At 41.4% G+C, this 20,470-nt stretch overlaps 1 protein-coding gene across 2 annotated transcripts in view; it reads right to left on the bottom strand.

The window, feature by feature from the left end:
* The window catches only part of CSK (C-terminal Src kinase), a 178,227-nt gene that overhangs the window by 27,935 nt on the left and 129,822 nt on the right, over nt 1-20,470 (bottom strand). Inside the window, exons 1-2 of one of the 2 annotated variants that reach the window (XM_077471050.1) lie at nt 17,497-17,650; nt 4,343-4,562 (exon numbers count right to left, since the gene is read on the bottom strand). In XM_077471050.1, the coding sequence (XP_077327176.1) occupies nt 4,343-4,562; nt 17,497-17,543 (267 nt within the window). In that variant the 5' untranslated portion in view covers nt 17,544-17,650. Of the gene's footprint in view, nt 1-4,342; nt 4,563-17,496; nt 17,651-20,470 lie in introns of those variants that run through there. The other variant, XM_077471049.1, reaches the window with a different exon arrangement.

Raw genomic sequence — 20,470 nt, 5'->3', positions numbered from 1 at the left:
TTTTGTTAACCCCATTTTGTTACTAAACCTCTTAGGCCTGGTTCACATCTATATGTTTATTGGTGCTTTTTGCAGAAACGCACTACAGTTCATTTACATGGTTTCCTATGGGACATGTTCATATCTGTGCTTTTTTTCAGCCGCTGCATATTTGGAAAGGGTCAGGGGCTTTTAACGCAAAATAGAGCTTTTTTTGGTCCAACGTACTTCAATGGAGAAGCTGCAGAAAAGAATGTAATGCGTTTTTGCAGCAATTTGTGTTTTTTTAATCTGCCCAAAAAAAAATAAATGCAAAAAAACGCAAATTGCAGTAAAATCACGTGCACAAAAATCTAAACGTACAGCAAAAAGCACTGCGGAAACAGATCAAAAGCAAAAACTGCATAGGTGTGTACCGAGCCTTATGCTGGCATCATGGATCAATTTTCAGCTGAGAATATTCAGATGAAAAATCTTTGTACATTTGCTGAATGAAAGAATTTTGTTTGAAATTTTCACTTCATTTCTGAACAAAAACCACATACACTGTCTGAAAATTCCTTTGACCGGGAAGTTTTCTATTATTTACAAATTTTCCTATCACTGTGGTTGAAAATGAATGTCAATTTGACCCACTTTTTTTTTTAAAGCTTATTAACCGATTAATCGAAACAATAATCGGCCAACTAATCGATTATGAAAATAATTGTTAGTTGCAGCCCCAATCAGGTGTCCCCATCGCAGTGCCACCTTACATCAGGTGTCCCCATCGCAGTGCCACCTTACATCAGGTGTCCCCCATCGCAGTGCCACCTTACATCAGGTGTCCCCCATCGCAGTGCCACCTTACATCAGGTGTCCCCCATCGCAGTGCCACCTTACATCAGGTGTCCCCCATCGCAGTGCCACCTTACATCAGGTGTCCCCCATCGCAGTGCCACCTTACATCAGGTGTCCCCCATCGCAGTGCCACCTTACATCACGTATTACTGTCAGAGTGCTCACTTACGTCAGGTGTCCTTATCGACGTTTAAGGCTAGTTTTGCATAGGTGTGGTGCATTGGCAAGCGCACATTGTGTGAAGGGCAGCCACAGGGAAATACATTGCATTTGCCAATGTGTGGGGGTGCCACTAAGAAATTATGGCACCCTCACATGTATGCTAAAGAGCAGTGGATTTTGCCTTTGGGTCAGGAACATGCACGATTGTGTGAGCGTTCCTGACCTGCACGAACCTAGTCAAAGGCCCTGCTTTAGTTACTTTGACAATTGCGCAGTCGTGCGACACTGTAACCAAATATAATATGTCCTTTTTTTCCCCCCACAAATATAGCTTTCTTTTGGTGGTATTTGGGTCACCTCTGACTTTTAATTTTTGCGCTATAAACAAAAAAAGACCAACAAATTAAAAAAAAAAAAAATCCAACATTTACCTGCTATAAAACACATCCAATAAAATGTAAAACAAATAAATTTTTTCCATCAACATAAGCCAATATGTAGTCTGCTACATATTGTTGGTAAAAAAAAATTCCCAAACAGCGTATATTGATTCGTTTGTGCAAAAGTTATAGCATCTACAAACTATGGGATATTTTTATTTTTTTACTAGTAATGGTAACAATCAGCGACTTATAGAGAGACCGATATTGCGACAATCAGACCTGACACTTTTTTAGGAACCAGTGACACTAATACAGTAATCAGTAATAAAGTATGCACGGTCACTGTACTAATGACACTAGCAGGGAAGAGGTTAACAATCAAGGGGTTTAAATGTTTGTGACTGTTACTGTGTGCTGTTTTTACTAAGCAATGTTTTTTTTTTTTTTTTTTTACTTCCTGCTTTGCATGGAGAAAAAACAGCACATTGTTGCTGTCAGAAGAGAGACCTGTGTTTGTTTACATACATAGGGCTCTCTTCGGTAATTACCGGAGCCGATCACCAGGTGCGGGCACCCACTTGATTGGTTTGTACTGCAGCCAACTGTTGCACAGCCGGGGCAGCGGGAGTGTGCACCCTACCCCAGTGTACCTAGTACTTGATCCGGCGCAGAGCAGTTGCCCTGCCACAGTATATGTGCGGTGGGCAGCTGTAAAGTGGTTAACCAGTTTGTCGATCTGGATTAATGCCATTGATGTCCTCCTGTATTGCACCTGGGGCCAATTGACTGATCAGCGTACCAGCCCGCTGCCAGTACCATATGATTGTTGAGACCAATCACAGCACATTACATGACAATTTTAAACAATGGATGGCTTGCTTTCATGCCATCTATTGTGTACAATTGTGTTGCCAACTGCAATTGGTCACATAGTAGAGATACAGGGCCAATCACAGCCCATATGTACTATGATTAGCTGTGGCCAATCACAGCCAATAACAAAAACACTCTGAATTAATCAGTATCAGTCAGTAAAAATGATGGCTTATTCACAGTTATAAACAATGTGGAAAAAAAAAAACAGAACACTGTATTGCACTGGTCACTTTTTTTTTTTTTATAAGCACAAACCAGCACGCAAAAAAAAAAAAAAAAAAAAAAAAAAAAAAATGTACATTCTGTCACCAGTGTCCCTGATCACTGCCACACCAGTTATAGGATAACGCTGTACTGTACTGATGACCGCATGTAAAAAATTAACTAAAAATAATAAACACTGATTTGGGTTATTTTCACCAAAAAACTTAGCAGAATACATTTTGACCTAATTTTATGAAGATTATTTATTTGCAAATCTTTGTAACAGAAACTGAGAAAACCGCATTTATTTTTTTTCCAAATTTTCGGTCTTTTTTTTTTATTAGCAAAATATAAAAAACCCAGTGGTGATTAAAACCCCCCAAAACAAAGCTCTAATTGTATATAAAAAAAAAGGGTACAAATTGTATCATGACCACGCAACTGTCATTCAAAGTGAGTGCTGAAAGCTGAAAATTTACCTGGGCAGAAAGGGGGTAAAAGTGCCGGTATTGAAGTTTTTAAAGTACATGATGATCCACCCCTCAAGGACTTGACTTTGCACAACCCTGCCGGATAGCAGAAATAAGCTAGGGACCCAACCTTACTCTGCGGAGGTTGAAAAATATTACCAAGTCACCTTCCTACCTCCGACCTGCTGATTAGACAGTGAAGGAACAGCAGCAGACTGACTAGTTCAACCCTCTACTCTCTCCTCCTGTCGGCATGTTCCTCGTCATCATATGTGCACTGCAACTGACCAGACCAGCTCCTAGCTCTGCCCATCACTCCTAGTCTGAGCCCTGCTGTATGTGCGATTACAAAAACCTGAGTATAACAGCACATGTTCCAAGACAGACTGTAACTGCAATATTTACTTTAAGTTAAAAAAATTCCATCTCTAGGCAAAAACAATGCTGTGGGTATAACACGTAGGCACCAAGCTCTAAAAAGATTGCACTATGAAAGACATTTGAACAAGCTTCAAAACTCTAAAGGAAGTGCTGACACTGAAAAACAACCTGGCATTCAGCCATGTCTGCAGGCTTTTTGAAGCAGCTGCAGGTATGTGCAGGTATTTTTTTTTCTTCTTAAGTTATTGTAAAGGATTATATTTTTTAAATAGCAAACATGTCATACTTACCTGCTCTGCACAATGGTTTTGCACACAGCAGTCCTGATCCTCCTTTTCTGGGGTCCCCTGCCATTGCGCCTGGCTCCTTCTGCCAAGTACCTCCTAGCAAGTCCCTTGCTAGGGGTGCATTCGTGTAAGCTCAATCCTGAGCAGCATTGTGTGCATCTATTGACGCACAAAGTGTGGTTCAGCCCCTTTCCCCCATGACTGAATTTGACCGACAGCAAGTTCAGTGAGGATGGAGAGAGCGCAGCGCTCTCAGGCACAAGGCTGGATCAAGAAAAGGCTTGCGGTAAAGTATTTGGGGAGAGGGGCAGGGGGGAGATGCACCCAAAAGGTATTTTACCTTAAACACAGAGAACGCATTAAGGTAAAAAAAAAACTTTAGCTTTTTCAAACAATTTAAGCACAATAAGTGGTATGGGTGCAGATCTGAGCACTATAAAAAGGTGCCATAATGAACTGGTAAGGGGTCCTAATGACTATCAATTCAGTTCAGGGAGATATTATGGCAACATATTTCAATTCAAAAGTAGCTGTAACAAGTAAAGGGTCATAAAGGACACAAATTCATGTTTATAGTGAGAGCGGTGGTATGTAATAACTATAAAGATGGGAAGTTGAAGACGGGCTTCAGGTTCACAGGTGACATAGGGATGGGCAACAGTCTTATTTTAAGCATTCTGTGCAAAACATCTTAATAAAACAGCCAACAAAAAAAGCAAAATGAAACCGTGCGCATTAAAACATGTTTAGAGCTTCCTACCTCCACCAGTTGCATTAGGTTATCAAAGTATGCTTCTTCATCAATGGTAAGCTTTCCAGCCTTATAGATAATGCGATAATGCTCCACTTTCCCTTCACAGCTCACACATAGTGTGTAGTCCCCTGGATAGTTTGTGCTCTCACGCACAAGAAATAGCCCAGTTTCTGGTGGATAGAGGAGCCGTTCAGCCTGTTCTCTGGTTATCTTGCCATGAAACCATCTAGAAGGAAAAAAGTAAGATGCTTTAGGCAGATGTGTAGTCAAACCGCTATAGTCACAGTTGAAATTAGAGCTGTATGATTAAAATCTTTAAAAATTGAGATTGCAATTCTTTTCCCCTCGCGGTCTTAAAGCCTTTTTTCAGATTCTGGAAAAAACACTGAAAAAACCCACAAAAAAATAAAAATAAAAAAAAAGGCAGTTTGCCAAGTTTCACAACATACCTCAGCTGCTAAGCCAACTACAAACATTGTAACGTTTTGTTTGTTAGATCAAAGGAATAGTAAACAGTAAAGTTAGCCCAATTTGTTTGTATAACGTGAAAAATGATGTTACGTTACGAGAGTTGTAAGAGAATGGTGAGCTTTATTCTAAGTAAAAAATTAAATAAAAAAAAAACGTGATTCTAATTTTTCCCAGAATCATGCAGCTCTAATTGAAATACATGTGAATGTATTGTGTGAATTGTCTTATCTGCCAAAAGTTAAAAAATCTGTTCAGAGAATTTTATATTTTAGACATCTCAGTCAGACAGCACAACCAGGTTCTGACCTAACCTTTATCTACTGCAGTCAAAGCAATACATCTCGGTCAAAGTCTATCCCGACTCCTGAGAGCCACCAAGGTATACTCCCTTCCTCATGTGACAGGGCTCAATCCTAAACCATTTATTACCACAACATGATTTCATATTGGAAGAGAGGCAGTGATGTAATTCCCCTGGGTAACAATCTGGCTTTGACACTCCTGTAATGGGGAGGTTTCAATGGTGTGTGGATGGGTAAGCATACCTTGCTATCAAGAGAACTTTCACTTTGCCCTGAAGGCACAAATTGACAATGCCTCTTTGAAGTACAGGTAGGAAAAAAAAAAAAAAATTATATATATATATATATATATATATATATATATATATATATATATACATATATACATATACACACACACACACACTGCATTGAAAATATATTTTTGGGGGGGATGGGGCATTTTATGTCTAAGCTTTAGTTTACATAAAAGAAAAATACAACACAAAAAATAAAACAAAAATAAAAATCACCACCACAGGATCCAATAATAGATTTTATAAGAAGCATTTGATGGGGGGGAGAAAAAAGAAATCAGAACTCAATAGATCAGGGGTAGGCAACCTTAGAGTGGTGGAGATCTACCTGGGAGAAATCAAAGATCCCTGGGCACTATTTTTTGGGAGATAACCTAGAAAGGCCATTAAAAAGTAAGGCAGTTTTAAAGAAAACTTGGAGCCAATTCACTCCGGGATCACACGGTACTGCGGCACACACTCCTGTGCATTTCCCATATTTTTCCAGTGTACTACATTTTGACAGTCCATTGCTGCAAACCTCTGGAATGCAGAAAAGTAATACATGCATTACTTTTAAAAGCACGCGGCGGCAAACAGCATGGTACTGCAGAAACCATGCGATATGGAGTCCACAAACGCACTGCGTTTGTGATCTGCATTTGGGGTATTGTTACCAATACACCAATACACTAGCACCTGCATGCAGATTGCAAAGGCGGTTTGCTCATCAGCAGTGTGGGAAACGCGCATGGAATGCATGTTTTCTGCACCACATTCTGGTGTGAACCTGCTCTTAGAAAAATATAATACAAATGTCCATGTAAAAATATGAACAAAAAAAAATCCCCCTATATAAATGGGATTATAAGTGACCACCAATACCACACACAAATCAAAAACAAATATTTTATTAACAAATACATAACAAAAGATACACATAAATACATTAAAACCAGAGGGACCACTAAACAAACTAAAGAGTCCCAATGGTGTAGCAAAATGTTATAAACACATAATTACATTAAAAAAAACAATAAATATTAATCAATCATACTCTAAGCTGATGACCCCACACCCGACGCGTTTCTAGTTGCTGAAAACTTTCCTCAGGGGTGAAGAGCAAAAAGTTGGGTGGTAAGTTGATAATTCTGAGATATTAAATCAAAGATAGATGTATTGGGACCATTTCATACAAATGCCTGTCATTGGTTTGTGTGGCTTTGTCCCAGACTGGTATTTGGCCATGACTACTTCCCTTTTGGTCCGCCCTTCCCAATCTTCTGTGTAAAGAAAAAACGGGTTGCACAAATCTGTAGGTGCCTCAATTCTCATATACAAAAGGTTTTACTCAAAATAAGCAAAAAGCCTCAATAGTCAAAGCTACATCCCTTTGCCACATACATGGAAACACTCTGACTTGTCAATTAATCTATGGGCCGCATTGCCGAGCCCCTGGATTCAGTCTCGCCTGCGGGCACATTCTCTTTGCAAATCTTGAGCCTATTGAGGCTTTTTTTGGCTGTCCCGTGACATGCATGATTTCAATGGGCTGCCCTACAGATGGCAAAGTAGCTCATGGGACATTTTGGCGTGATGCTGGTTATACGTTTTTTACTGTGCGTTTTACTGCATTTGTCACTTTTTTTCACATGGCAAAATGTGTGTTTGCTTATGCGTTTGGTGTGCTTTTAATTCATGGCACTGAAAGCGCAACTAGTTCATTTTAGGTGTATAAAGGTAGCCATACACTATACAATCTGACAACCTGATTTCTCCTTTAGATTTATTAAAACTATATAATAATAGGAGCACACGCCGCCTATTCAATAAGGCAGGCCCTTGCACTACATTGTTGATGATGGATCTAAAGGAGATTGTACAATCAGATTTTATAATGTATTGTGAGCTTTAACCACTTCAGCCCCGGACCATTTTGCTGGTCAAAGAACAGACCACTTTATGTGATTTGGCACTGCGACGCTTTGACAATTGCATGGTCATGCGACGTGGCTCCAAAACAAAATGGGCGTCCTTTTTTCCCCACAAATAGACCTTTCTTTTGGTGGTGTTTGATCACCCCTGCGCTTTTTATTTTTTGCACTATAAACAAAAATAGAGTGACAATTTTGAAAAAAACACTTTTTTAAAAATCTCAATAAGCGATTGATTAGTTTGCGCAAAAGTTATAGGGTTTAGGGCAGTGATGGCGAACCTTGGCACCCCAGATGTTTTGGAACTACATTTCCCATGATGCTCAACTACACTGCAGAGTGTGAGAATCATGGGAAATGTAGTTCCAAAACATCTGGAGTGCCAAGGTTCGCCATCACTGGTTTAGGGGATAGTTTTATGGCATTTTTATAAAAAAAAAATTTTTACTAGTAATGGTGGCGATCAGCAATTTTTATTGTGACTGCGACATTATGGCGGACACATCGGCCATTTTTGGGACCATTGTCATTTATACAGCAATCACTGCTATATAAATACAGTGATTCCTGTGTAAATGACACTGGCAGTGAAGGGGTTAACCAGTGGGTGGCAGTGAAGGGGTTAACCAGTGGGTGGCAGTGTAGGGGTTAAGTGTTCCTAGGGGTGTTACTAACTGTGGGGGGCTGGGCTTTCATTTAGTGAACACTGATCTCTGCTCCAATCACATGAAGCAGAGATCAGCGTCACTAGTTGCAAGGCAGAACGGGGAAAGGCTGTTTACAACGGCCTTTCTCCGTTCAGCCGCCCAGTGAGATGATCGTGGGTATGCCAGCGGTCACGGGGGTCCTGACCGGCATGTGAGTGCACCGCCGGTGGCGCGCTCGCAATGGCAGGGCGGCATTAAAGATTGGACGAACCTGTACGCCAATATGCCTGCCTGTGCCATTCTGCCGATGTACATCGGCGTGCGCCGGTCGGGAACCGGTTAAAGAAACCCAGGACACGCTTCTGTTTTCAATACTACAGCTCTGATCCACATAGGCAGTTATCTGATTGCTCAGCTACTACACACACTGCCAAATGAACAAGCTATGCAAGATAAAAAGGAAAACAAAAATTGATGCCTGTGTATTTAGTGAGAACGGTGATCACTGATTGTATTGGAAAACCGTGCACCTGATGGAGGTGGGTGAGAGTGATCATCTGGAAGGAGAAGGCAGCTGCAGGGTGTGTGCTAATGAGGTCAGCCGGTGAACTCCTTCCTGTGTCTTAACATTTTTCATGTCCTAAAGTCCGTCCAGGAAGTAATGGAGACTTTTTTTTATAAAGCTAGCTGGACACTGAAGTAAGGGCTGTGTAAGATAAATAGAAAGCTTTTTCTTTGCTGCAAAAGTACATTAATGGTATATTGGAACAAGGGGAAGCTGGGGGGAAAAAAAAAGGGTGAACTTAGCCTTCATCTTTCTGCTGAAGACTGGGCACTAAACTGAAGCATTCCACAGGCATGGTTTCTGTCGGGTTTCTCAAGTAGTTTTTGGGGGGGGGGGGGGGGGGGGGGAGTGGGTACCTGGTTTTAACAGGTACTTTCTTGTCCCACTTCCTCCTTCCACTGCTTGGCTGCCTAGGCAACTCCTGTTCCCCTAGGCGGTCTCTCCCTCTCTGCAATCTTCTGGGATATTTCACAGGTCCCAGAAGATTACCTGCCAACTAGGAGAGCGCAGCGTGGCTTGCACAGTTGGCTGTAAAGCCACAATCTGCCACAGCCGGGCGCTCACAGTAGTAATGATGGCGCTGCAGAGAGTAGGGGGGAGAGGCGTGAGTCTTCAGGCGCCTGCATCGCTGGGCCGTGGGAAAGAGGAGAGGAGTGTTTGTAGCTGCTGACTGAGTAAACTGAAAAAAGCCTGGAAATCTGCTTTAAAGAAAAATGACTACCTGTACAGAAAGTTATCAGAAACTTGCATTTTAGATATTTTCTCAAACAACCAGCATAAACAAAATGTCTTGGAATTTTCACCAGCAGGTAAAATCTGATACAGTAAGACCAAGTAAAACAGAACAGTTCCTCTATTTGTTACAGCCCTAATTATATAAAGGGCTAACATCACTGGCAAGTAGGCAGATTTACCAAAGGGACAGTAAATATTTAAAAAAAAAAATGGGATTTTGTACTCACCATAAAATCCTTTTCTCTGAAGTTCATTGACGGACACAGCTCCTTTAATTCTTAACCTTAGGGTTATCACGCCACCTTCAGGAGAGGACTAGGCAGAACATGTAACACATGTAAAAACAGCAAGACTGCACAGCCCAGCAAAGAACAGCTTCCTGCAGCTCAGTTCGTCAAAAAGCAGTACAAACATAAATAGGAAGGGAGGGTGCTGTGTCTGTCAATGAACTTCAGAGAAAAGGATTTTACGGCGAGTATAAAAATCCCATTTTCTCTTTCGTTCATTGACTGACACAGCACCTTTAATTCTTGACCTTAGGGACGTCCCCAAGCAGTGTCAAAAAAATGAGGGGTGGAAACAGCAAAACATAGCTTCACCCACAAGAAAGGAACACCACAACAGAGGAGTTGCCATCTTAAACGGCCGCCATCAAAATCTGCAGCCAACTTATGCATCAAAAGATGCGTTCACAACAAACACTAACTTGAGCATACATTGCAACCTTACACAGCCACAGCTGCAAAACTTATGTCCAGGGAATGTAAGGTAACTTCTTTTGGATGTGTGGGCTTAGGACATAGGGATGGCAACACGATGTCCTCATTTAGATGAAATGGTGAAACCACCTTTGGAAGAAAGGAGTGCTGAGGACGTAGCACCGCCTTATCCTTGTGGATGACCAGGTAGGAAGACTTGCATGACAAGGCTGCCAACTTAGAAACCCTCCTGGCAGATGTAATAGCCACAAGAAAGACTGCTTTCTGAGAAAGTTAACAAGGGAATCTCCCTAATGTTTACAAGCGGCTGTTTCTGAAGCGCCGATAGCACCAGATTCAGATCCCATGGAGGTAGCGGTGGTTGAACCGAAGGGACTATGCGTCGAACCCCTTGCACAAAAGTACCCACCAATGTGTGTGAGTTGCCAAGGGACATTGAAAAAAAAAAAAAAAAAAAGACAGCCAGGGCTGACATCTGTTCCTTGATGGTGCTTAAGGCAATTTTTTGAAAGAGGGCCCTTGCCTACGGCGTGGCTCCTTACCATTCCTGGACTGTGAGAGCAATGTGCTCTTCCCACCGGTAACATTTTTAAAAAAGTCATCAGGGTGGGATGGCTCTTTCTTTAACATTCTTTAATGCAAATAGGACTAGGGTCAAATATACTCCATAAGATCATGGCACTATACACTAAACCGGTAGCTAGAATAAAAATTAATGGCTCATTGACAACAAGTTTTAATATATAAAATGGTACCAGTCAGGGATGCCCGCTATCCCCTTTGCTTTATGTTATAGTAATGGAATACTTAGCGACAGCTATTAGACGGAACTCTTCCATTACTGGTATACAGATAAAACAAAGGGAAATAAAACTGGCCTTGTTTGCTGATGATTTACTACTTTATATCACTAATCCACATATTGCAATTCCCTCTATACACTATCTGAATTCCAGCGGTTTGGGACACTGAGCAACTTTAAAGTAAACTTATCAAAATCAGAAATCCTTAATGTGTCGCTTATACCCGAATAGGTTGCAATGCTGAGAGTTAACTTTTCGTTTAAGATTTGCTCTGCAGCTTTAAAATAATTAGGTGTTATATTCCCCCCGGACCCAATTCATCTATATTCAATGAATTATGTTCCTCTCTTGCAACGTACTTTACAAGATCTAAAAAAATATGATGTTAAGCAACATTCATGGTTTGGGAGGATTAATATATTAAAAATGCATATAATACCGCGATTCTTGTATTTTTTTCAAACTATCCCAGTTTGTGTCCCTAGATCATTTTTTTCTACTTTACAATCGGCTTTTACAAAATTTATTTGGGGCCATAAAAAACCAAGACTACAAAAGAAATTATTATCATTACCAAAAACGAAAGGAGGTGCGGGTGCACCTGACTTGTATTACTACGTCTCGGCTGTTTTGACTAGATTGGTGGACTGGTTTTATTGTTCGGAAACTAAACAATGGGTAAAAATAGAACAAGGGTTGAATCAACTAGATTTAAAGGTGTTGCCATGGTTAGATTTGTCTGGTAGTAATATGCATCGAGAGTTGTTAGAGACTATGCCCTCTCTTACATCCCATGTGTTGAATATATGGGGTAAAACAGTTATACAATTGTAACTTTCCTCTTATGAAGGACCTATGACACCTCTATTTGGCAACCCCTTTTTTCCACCGGCATTAAATAGGACAAGTTTTCTTATATGGAATAGGGAATCCCATTATAGACTGAGCAATATTTTATACCAGGGGACAATTCCGTCTTTCTTAAACCTATTTCCTACACAGCGACCATCATTCATGCAAACGCTGGAATTTTGGCAGTTACTGTCATTTTGGTTTACAATTCGTTCAAGCAAGTCTCTGGGTAGAGATTTAACACAACTTGAAATTCTCCCGACACAAGATCAAAAACCAAAACATGTTTTATCAGCACTCTATAAGATGTTTATTATTAAAAATCACCCGGAGCCCCCGGAATATATAAATAAATGGGCTAATGAGATCAATGCTCAAATTGAGGTTGGGGAATGGGAGAAGGCATTTAATTTTTCCCACTGTTCATCACCGACAATTAAAGCACAAGAGACGAACTATAAGTTGCTCTCAAGATGGTACTGGAGCCCAGTGACACTCCATCGTATATACCCAGAAAAATCTGATATATGTTGGCGGTGCCATACAGACAAGGGCTCATTGCTTCATATTTGGTGGGAATGTCCCCTAATTTTTGTTTTTTGGGAAAAGATTATGCAATTATACACATTATCTACTGGGGAGGTAATCCCAAACACACCACAAATAACCCTTCTCTCTGTTACCAGGAACATATAAAAACATCAAAAATAATCTTCTTGGGTACTGGTTGACGGCAGCAAGAACTGTGATACCGCGGCACGGGCGATCAACTCAGTCTCCTTTGATAAAATGAATGGGCCCTAGAAATGGATAACAGAGAATGGAGATACTTTTAGCACAAGAATTAGATACGTATGAAAGGTGCCTCGTGGTTTGGACTCCCTGGAGACAGCATAGGAAATTGGTAAAAAATTGAGGAAGAAGGAGGGAAGAAATGGAAGGAAAGATTTCGCTAGGGAGAGGAGGGGAGAAGGGAGGAGAGAAAAGGGGGGGGGGGGGTTGTGTGTTTATTTTTTCCTTTTTCATAATATATATATATATATATATATATATATATATATATATATATTTTACTTCCTCTTATTTTTTCCTTTTATATGTTAAAGTATCCAAGATATGTATGGGGGGGGGGGGGGAAGAGAAAATAATAAATGTGATTACTATGTATGTTAGTAATGTATATATTTGAAATTGTTTAATCATGTGTAATACTTTATAACAATTAAAAATAAAATTAGAATTGAAAAAAAAATATATAAAAATCACCCAGCAAAGCTCCAAGTAGCCTCTCACCTTGGAAGGGCAAATCCGCCAGTGCTTTTTTTTTTTTTTTTTTAGATGTCTGGTCCGTATACCGGCATTTTAGCCAAATAAGGCGCCGTAGCACCACTGCTGATACTGATGCTCTAGAGAGCAGGGGGGGCCCGTATCCAGAGCTGCATCGCAGACATACTTAAGGCCATGCGCACCAACTGATCTGCCAATTCTATGCAGACCGGAGGAGACTGTTGCTTCTCCAATTCACAGTGCAACAACTTTGCCCATTCAGTAAGCGTTTGCAACATCAAGGCCGTGGCCAGCACAGGTCGTAACGCTGACCCCACTACCGTAAACATGGACCAGGGCCACTGCCTCGGCCCTCCTGGATACCGGGGGGTCAACGACCGGAGATGTCCATTTTTTCAGGAGGGTCTCCTCAAAGGGGTAACGCACCGCCATTCTTCTTGGGACTGAAAAGGCCCGCTGCAGGCTTCCCCATTCCTTGTAGATGAACTTATCAAGATAAGTCAAATACATAAACCCCTTAGGCATGCGGGCCAGTTTTTGGGACCCAAAAAGGACCACCACCTCAGCAGAAGTTCCTGCTGTATCCTGTATCTTCAGGGTATCCCGCACCACAGTAATAAATGCTCCTAGTAGCGATTTTTCCTGCGCTAACCCAGACACAGATCCTCTGACACGTCAGAACAGGGGCCGCCTTTCACAGCGGGGCCCGAGTCTGAATCAGAGCTTTCCCCCAGAAGACGGGGGACATTTTTTACCCCCCTTACGCCCAAACGCCGCTTCCACCCTGGCAACAAAGGTCTCCAGGACCGCCGACAAAGCGTCCATGGGCACCGCAGTTTTAGCAGGCGAGCCGGTTGCAATAACAGGGATGTCTGGGGAAGAAGCGCCAGCTTCTGATGCCATGCTGACCCTCACTTGCCTGCCACAACTTAGGGACTTTAGGCAAGGTAAACAAATCCCACCCTCCTAGCAGACTGAGGGGCCCCCTGCAGGACTCACCACCCTGACGAGTGCTACGCTGTGCTGCTGCTGACCACTCTGCCCTGTGTCAGTCACGAAGTGCCCAGAGTAAAAACCACGCTGTTTTGAGGTAAATCACGCTGAGACTATAAGAAAATGTCTGCTTAGCAAAAAAAATAAAAAAATCACCAAGAAAACGGCCGCCGAACCTTCTATAAATTGGCTGTGGTACAAACACTACATAAGACTACAGGAAAAACAGCTGCGGCCCACGCGGCAGCCTCATGTAAAACAGCCCAAGCACTTCACAGTAAACAAAAAAGGGCAGAAAAGACAAAAACGCACCCTAACATCCGGGCAGGCCCCAGTCAAAGCCGGAGCCCCATCCTTCTCTTACACTAGAGCAGAAAAAACTGAGCTGCAGGAAGCAGGGTGAGGGGTTATAGCCAGAGGGACCAGCCCCTGGACGGTGCTGTGCAGTCTTGTTTTTACATGTGTTACATGTTCTGCCTAGTCCTCTCCTGAAGGTGGCGTGATAACCCTAAGGTCAAGAATTAAAGGAGCCGTGTCAGTCAATGAATGAAAGAAAAAATATCTATTCACATCCACTACTTAATGGAAAATCAAACAAAACCATTTGTTGCGTTTTTCTGTCTCCTTGTAACATCCTCTGTGAGCTCCTGAACCTATACGTTTAAACTCACTTCAGTTTGTTACGTTTTAACTACACGTCCCATAGTTCATCTCAGAAGCCTTGGAGGAGGGTTAAGTGCAATAAAAGTGGAACTTCCACTCATTGTACTCCTTCCCCCCTGCATTTCCACATTTTACACCTTTCGGGGGTGGGGGTGTGATACGATGACAGGATAACTGTCTTTCACAGGTTTCCTACCCCCACTTCCACGTGCATTTGTGTCATCGCTGCAGCTCCCTCCTCTTCCCCGGCCACCGGCAGGAGAAAGGAGCCGAGCCTGGCACATGCGCAGTAGGGTTCCCGACGTGAAGCCATAAGGCTACACTGCTAGGTTCCCTTACTCGCAATGGAGGCGGCATGCAACTGACAGCTGATGGAAACAGAGGTGGTGCCGACATTGCTGGACTCCAGGAAATGTAAGTATCCTATTATTAAGTCAGCAGCTGCAAAATGTGCAGCTGCTGGCTATTCATTTTTTCAGCAGTGGGCAGAACTCTTTAAGAATGCATGAATTTATTCAAAAATGCTTGAATACAAAATAAAAAAATAAAGTGTGTGTGTGTATAATATATGCGTTTTGCAAGACAAGCAAAATTTTATAATAAAGATACAGCATTTAGAAACTGACATGGTTGATGATTAAAACAGGCACATCTAAGTATGCAGGCATCTGGGGTAAAGCTGTCCACATAGACCATCCTCTGCAACGCCATCAATGTCATCCCTTCCATACTGAGCCCCACGAGCGATTCAAGCATCGCTTTCAGATCGCTCTACTGCAGGGTAGTGTTCCCGGTCACGATTGCAGACTGACAGTGGTGAGAAGAATGGTCTATGTGGACTGCGCTTTTGTTTTGTACATCCATGATTACCTGCAAGGGGATGCACGGGTGTTCTGTGCATCCCCGTGCAGGCAGTCCCATTCAAGCCAATTGGGAAGCAGTGGCTGCAAGGACAGTCGCTGCTCCTCATTTGACATCAGTGCGGGTGTAGGTACATGGCCTCAAATGCGAGTTTGGGGGGACATGCATCCATGCGGATGTCAAGTTGGGAACAATAGCTGTGCCCATGCAGATGCTGCATCCCAATTGACATGGATAAGACTGCCTGCAGAGAGCACCTGTACATCCCCTGTGCAGATAAACACTGCCTTGCTGTAGTATTCCCAATGTGAACAAGGGGTGTGTGTGTATACACATACAAAATCTCTCTCTCTCTCTCTCTCTCTCTCTCTCTCTCTCTCTCTACACACACATACACATAGATATTTTTTTGTACAAGGCATTATATATATTCTATTTTTTTTTTTTTATTCTTTTTAACAGGTACAATTTTATTTTTAAGATTTTTTACATGCGTTTTGGTTTGGTGAGATAACAGGGGTCTAAACAGACTTCTATAATGTCTCTTTCTTGAGACCAAGAAAGAGACTGAAAACAAATATATATAGAAGTCTCTGTATAGAGACTCCTATTTTTTTCACAAATTGAAGCATAGTAAATAAAAATTACTATTCTCCAGTGATGAATGAACACAGGAGTATTGATTCTGAAAAGTAGGGGTAGCTGGTAAACAGGTTTACCAGCCTCCCACTGCTCTCCATCTTGAAATCTCCCAAATGTGCCCCAGCAGCAGCTGCAGACGGTGGAAGGGGGAGGAGGGGAAGACAACCAGCAATGCTGCAGGCAGGGGTGCCAATGATCACTGGTGCTGCTGAAGTGACCATGGGCCTTTAGCATAAGCAGGAGGAGGAATGCTTATAGTAGGACGATTGCCAGTTCCACAGGGCGTATGGACCTGACCAGATGGAAGCTGTTTTACAGGCCTGTAAGCATGGATCCTGAATTCCCCACTTTGAAATATGCCGGCAAACAGGTTCACCTACCAATATATTTGTCATTTTGATTGGATTGGTTGAAATTTTTTTGGGAGGAGTTGCATTGTTCTCGGTTTACAGTGCCCCAAAAAGACTGTTCAACATTATGTGCGGATAGAGAACTCCCCTCAAAGAAGAGGTGCATTTGGCTGCACAAGGAATTATGATTTATTCTGCTTTCAAACAATCAAAACAATGAACAGTAATTGTTTCTACACCATTCACTAGACAATCATTTTTAGTGCATTTACAATAAAAAAAAGAAAAGGCTTGAATTTCCCTATATGAAAAAGTCCACTGTAAATATTTGTACCAGTAGATTAAGCAGCACATATGAAGGACACCATGTACCGATATACAAAATTCAGTCACGGGGAAAATTTCTTGTGTGCGTTACAAAAGATGATGGGCTCGGGTTGCACATCACAGATGCAATGAGAGACACTCATTGGTCACATTTTGTTGATTTGAGCCAAATATGTTGTTAAATGACTAATTGTTTAGGCTAAGATAATGATTAGACACATTACAAATTATCACTGTTGCCAATCCCAGTCTCCCACATGTAAGTGTGATATAGAAATCCATCCCCCAATGACTATATATGCATTTGATAAACATACTAATTGAATATCACGCGAAGGCTCGGTTCACACTGCTGCAACATGAGGTCCGACTTGTGAGGACGCAAATCACATGACATGTCAAATGCAAGGTTTCCCTATTAGAGCCGGGAAGGAACTGGAGGAATTTCGATCTGTGTGTTGCCCTAGCTGTTCAATGGAAGTTGATTAATAGATCCTTCTGTCAAATAGGACTGCTAGAAAACCTTCTTTTGATCAGTCACTGCAGTGCTGATCAGTGTGTTCTGTGGAAGAGCCTCCGCCCTCAAAATACAGCAGGGATGCCTCTATCCACCTCACTTGCATGGATGCATCTGTGGTCAAATCCATTTATTCATGGCTGACTTTTTTTTCAGCCCACGATCTGATGTACACACAGCTTTACACACAACACTTCACAAGTAATTGAATATTTACCTGTTTGCTGAAACCTTTGCAGTAATAGACACCGGCACTTTGGACATTGCAGCTACTGAATGCAGGTACGGCAGTTACAGAACACACTTGAGAATGGCAAGTATGACTATTGTGCACAAGGAAGTACAAGTGGAAGCATTTTTGGAATGTGTATGCAAAAGGGCAAAGGACAAAAAGATAAAGAAACAGGTAACTAACACGGAAAAAAAAGGAACAGATCCAAATAGGCGTGACTCTACCAAAGACAAAGATTGATAGGATGCTGCAGGAAATCTCAGACTACGACAGATGAATTATAAAAAATAAAATGGTCAAGATAGTATGCGACAACCTGGATAACAATGACGTGCTCAATATTACAGATGTAAATAACAAAATTAAAACTTATACAAAGTTTTATGTTGTACAAGCAAGATCTGCAGATAACAAGGAGATTTCTCAAGATCAAACTTTTCCACTTGTCTAAGAGAATTAAGGTATACGAAGGGAGTCACTAAAAGTAAAGTCAAAACCTACAGAAATACAGTAAATCCACTGTTTCATTATTATTGCCATACAAAAACATGGACTTCTACCAACCTCACATGATCTTAATTGTTCATTTATTTTAAACTGGATTGTACCGCCCCCTTTTTTGGAGGAATGGATACTTTTTCCTATATAAACTTGATTTTATTGTAAATCTGTATGCTATAAGGCTTTTGCTGAAAAATGTTAGCGTTTTCATGTCTCACTGCCGTTTGTGCTCAATAAACATGTAAGAATAATCAATCGAGTGGCCAGCATTCTTTTTGCAATTTTGCAATTTTTGCAATTTTGATGTGTGGGACACAACGGTCTGAGCACCGTTATTCATCATCTTATAAACATGCGGTAGAGCTTAGGCGAGTCTGTCTACAAAAACCATACACTTACTGCCTATGGACTCAATGTGGAGATAATCCAAACAAACAGTTTAAATCAGAATAAACGTTTTTTATTTTTTATTTCAAACACTCTTTAATTGTTAAAAAAAAATGTTCATGCATACTTCCAAATATATGTCACAGTATGATTTATTCATCTCTTATATTACCCATATGCCATCTTGCACAGTCTGTTCCATTACCTCTTTATTATTGGTGGGAGGTGATGAAGGGGGTGCTATTTAAAGTGCGAGGTGATGTAATCATTCACTGACAACGTTTTGTGTAGGAACTACTTTCATCCTGTGTCAGGAAATAGGTATGTAGTAGGACAGTTCTATGCCCACCCTAATCCTCTCTTCACTGCGCTTCTCAATACTTGTTCTACTGCAAATGTTAATCAAATGAGAAGGTGGGGGGAACTAAGAGGAGTCACAATTATGTGCAAAAAAGTGCTCTGCCTCTTACGATTATACGAGCATGAGGACACAACTAAAGCTCGCCAAACACCCAGATTTCGTTCAAAACCTGCCCCTTCCAGTTACAGTGCCTTGAAAAAGTATTCATACCCCTTGAAATTGGCCACATTTTGTCATGTTACAACCAAAAAATGCAAATGTGTATTTTATTGGGATTTTATGTGGTAGACCAACACAAAGTGGCACATAATTGTGAAGTGGAGGGAAAATGATAAATGGTTTTCAAAGTATTTTACAAATCTCTAAAAAGTGTGGCGTGCATTTGTATTCAGCCCGCTTTACTCTGATACCCCTAACTAAAATCTAGTGGAACCAATTGCCTTCAGAAGTCACCCAATTAGTAAATAGAGTCCATATTTGTGTAATTTAATCTCAGTTTAAATACAACTGTTCTGTGAAGCCTTCAGAGGTTTGTTAGGGAACCTTACAGCATCATGAAGGCCAAGGAACACCCCAGACAGGTCAGGGATAAAGTTGTGGAGAATTTTAAAGCAGGGTTAGGTTATATTAAAAAAAAAAAAATATCCCAAGCTTTCAACATCTCACAGAGCACTGCGTAATTTAACATCCAAAAACAGAGTATGGCACATCTGCAAACCTACCAAGACATGGCAGTCCACCTAAACTGACAGGCCAGCAAGGAGAGCATTAATCAGAGAAGCAGCCAAGAGGCCCATGGTAACTCTGGGAGGAGCTGCAGAGATCCACAGCTCAGGTGGGGGAATCTGTCCACAGGACAACTATTAGTCATCTACTCTACAAAACTGGCCTCTATGGAAGAGTGGCAAGAAGAAAGCCAGTGTTACAAGGAAGCTATAAAAAGTCCCATTTGCAGCTTGCGAGAAGCCATGCAGGGCAAACATGTAAAACACGATGCTCTAGTCAGATGAGACCACAATTTAACTTTCTGGCATAAAAGCAAAACGCTATGTGTGGCAGAAAACTAACACTGATCACTACCGTGAAACATGGTGGTGGCGGCATCATGTTGTAGGGATGCTTTTCTTCAGCAGGGACAGGGAAGCTGGTCAGATTACATGGAAATATGGATGGAGCCCAATACAGAGATGCTTCTAAGGAGGACTCTGAAGTACGGAGCGTAGCCTGGGTGGATTTCCTTTGTTTGAACAACAACCCTAAACATACAGCCAGAGCTATAATGGAATTGTTTAGATAAAAGCATATTCATGTGTTAGAATGGCCCAGTCAAAGTCCAAACCTAAAACCAATTGAGAATCTGTGGCAAGACTTGAAAATTGCTGTTCACAGACACTCTCCATACAATCTGACAGAGATTGAGCTATTTTGCAAAGAAGAATGGGCAAAAATGTCACTGTAGATGTGCAAAGCTGGTAGAGTCATCCCCAAAAAGACTTACAGTTGTAATTGCAGTGAAAGGTGGTTCTACAAAGTATTGATTCAGGGGGGCTGAATACAAATACACGCCACACTTTTCAGACATTTGTAAAAAAAAAAAAAAAAAAGTTACAAACCATTTATCTTCCACTTCACAATGATGTGCCAGTTTGTGTTGGTCTATAAAAGTCCCAATAAAATACATTCACATTTTTAGCTGTAACATGACAAAAT

This window comes from Lithobates pipiens, unplaced genomic scaffold (genome assembly GCF_037356315.1).
Source record: "Lithobates pipiens isolate NorthernLeopardFrog02 unplaced genomic scaffold, aLitPip1_a1.2 Scaffold_8, whole genome shotgun sequence".
In the NCBI taxonomy this organism is placed as follows: Eukaryota; Metazoa; Chordata; class Amphibia; order Anura; family Ranidae; genus Lithobates; species Lithobates pipiens.
The sequence above is the reverse complement of the archived record's forward strand: the minus strand, read 5'-3'. Positions and strand labels throughout refer to the sequence as shown.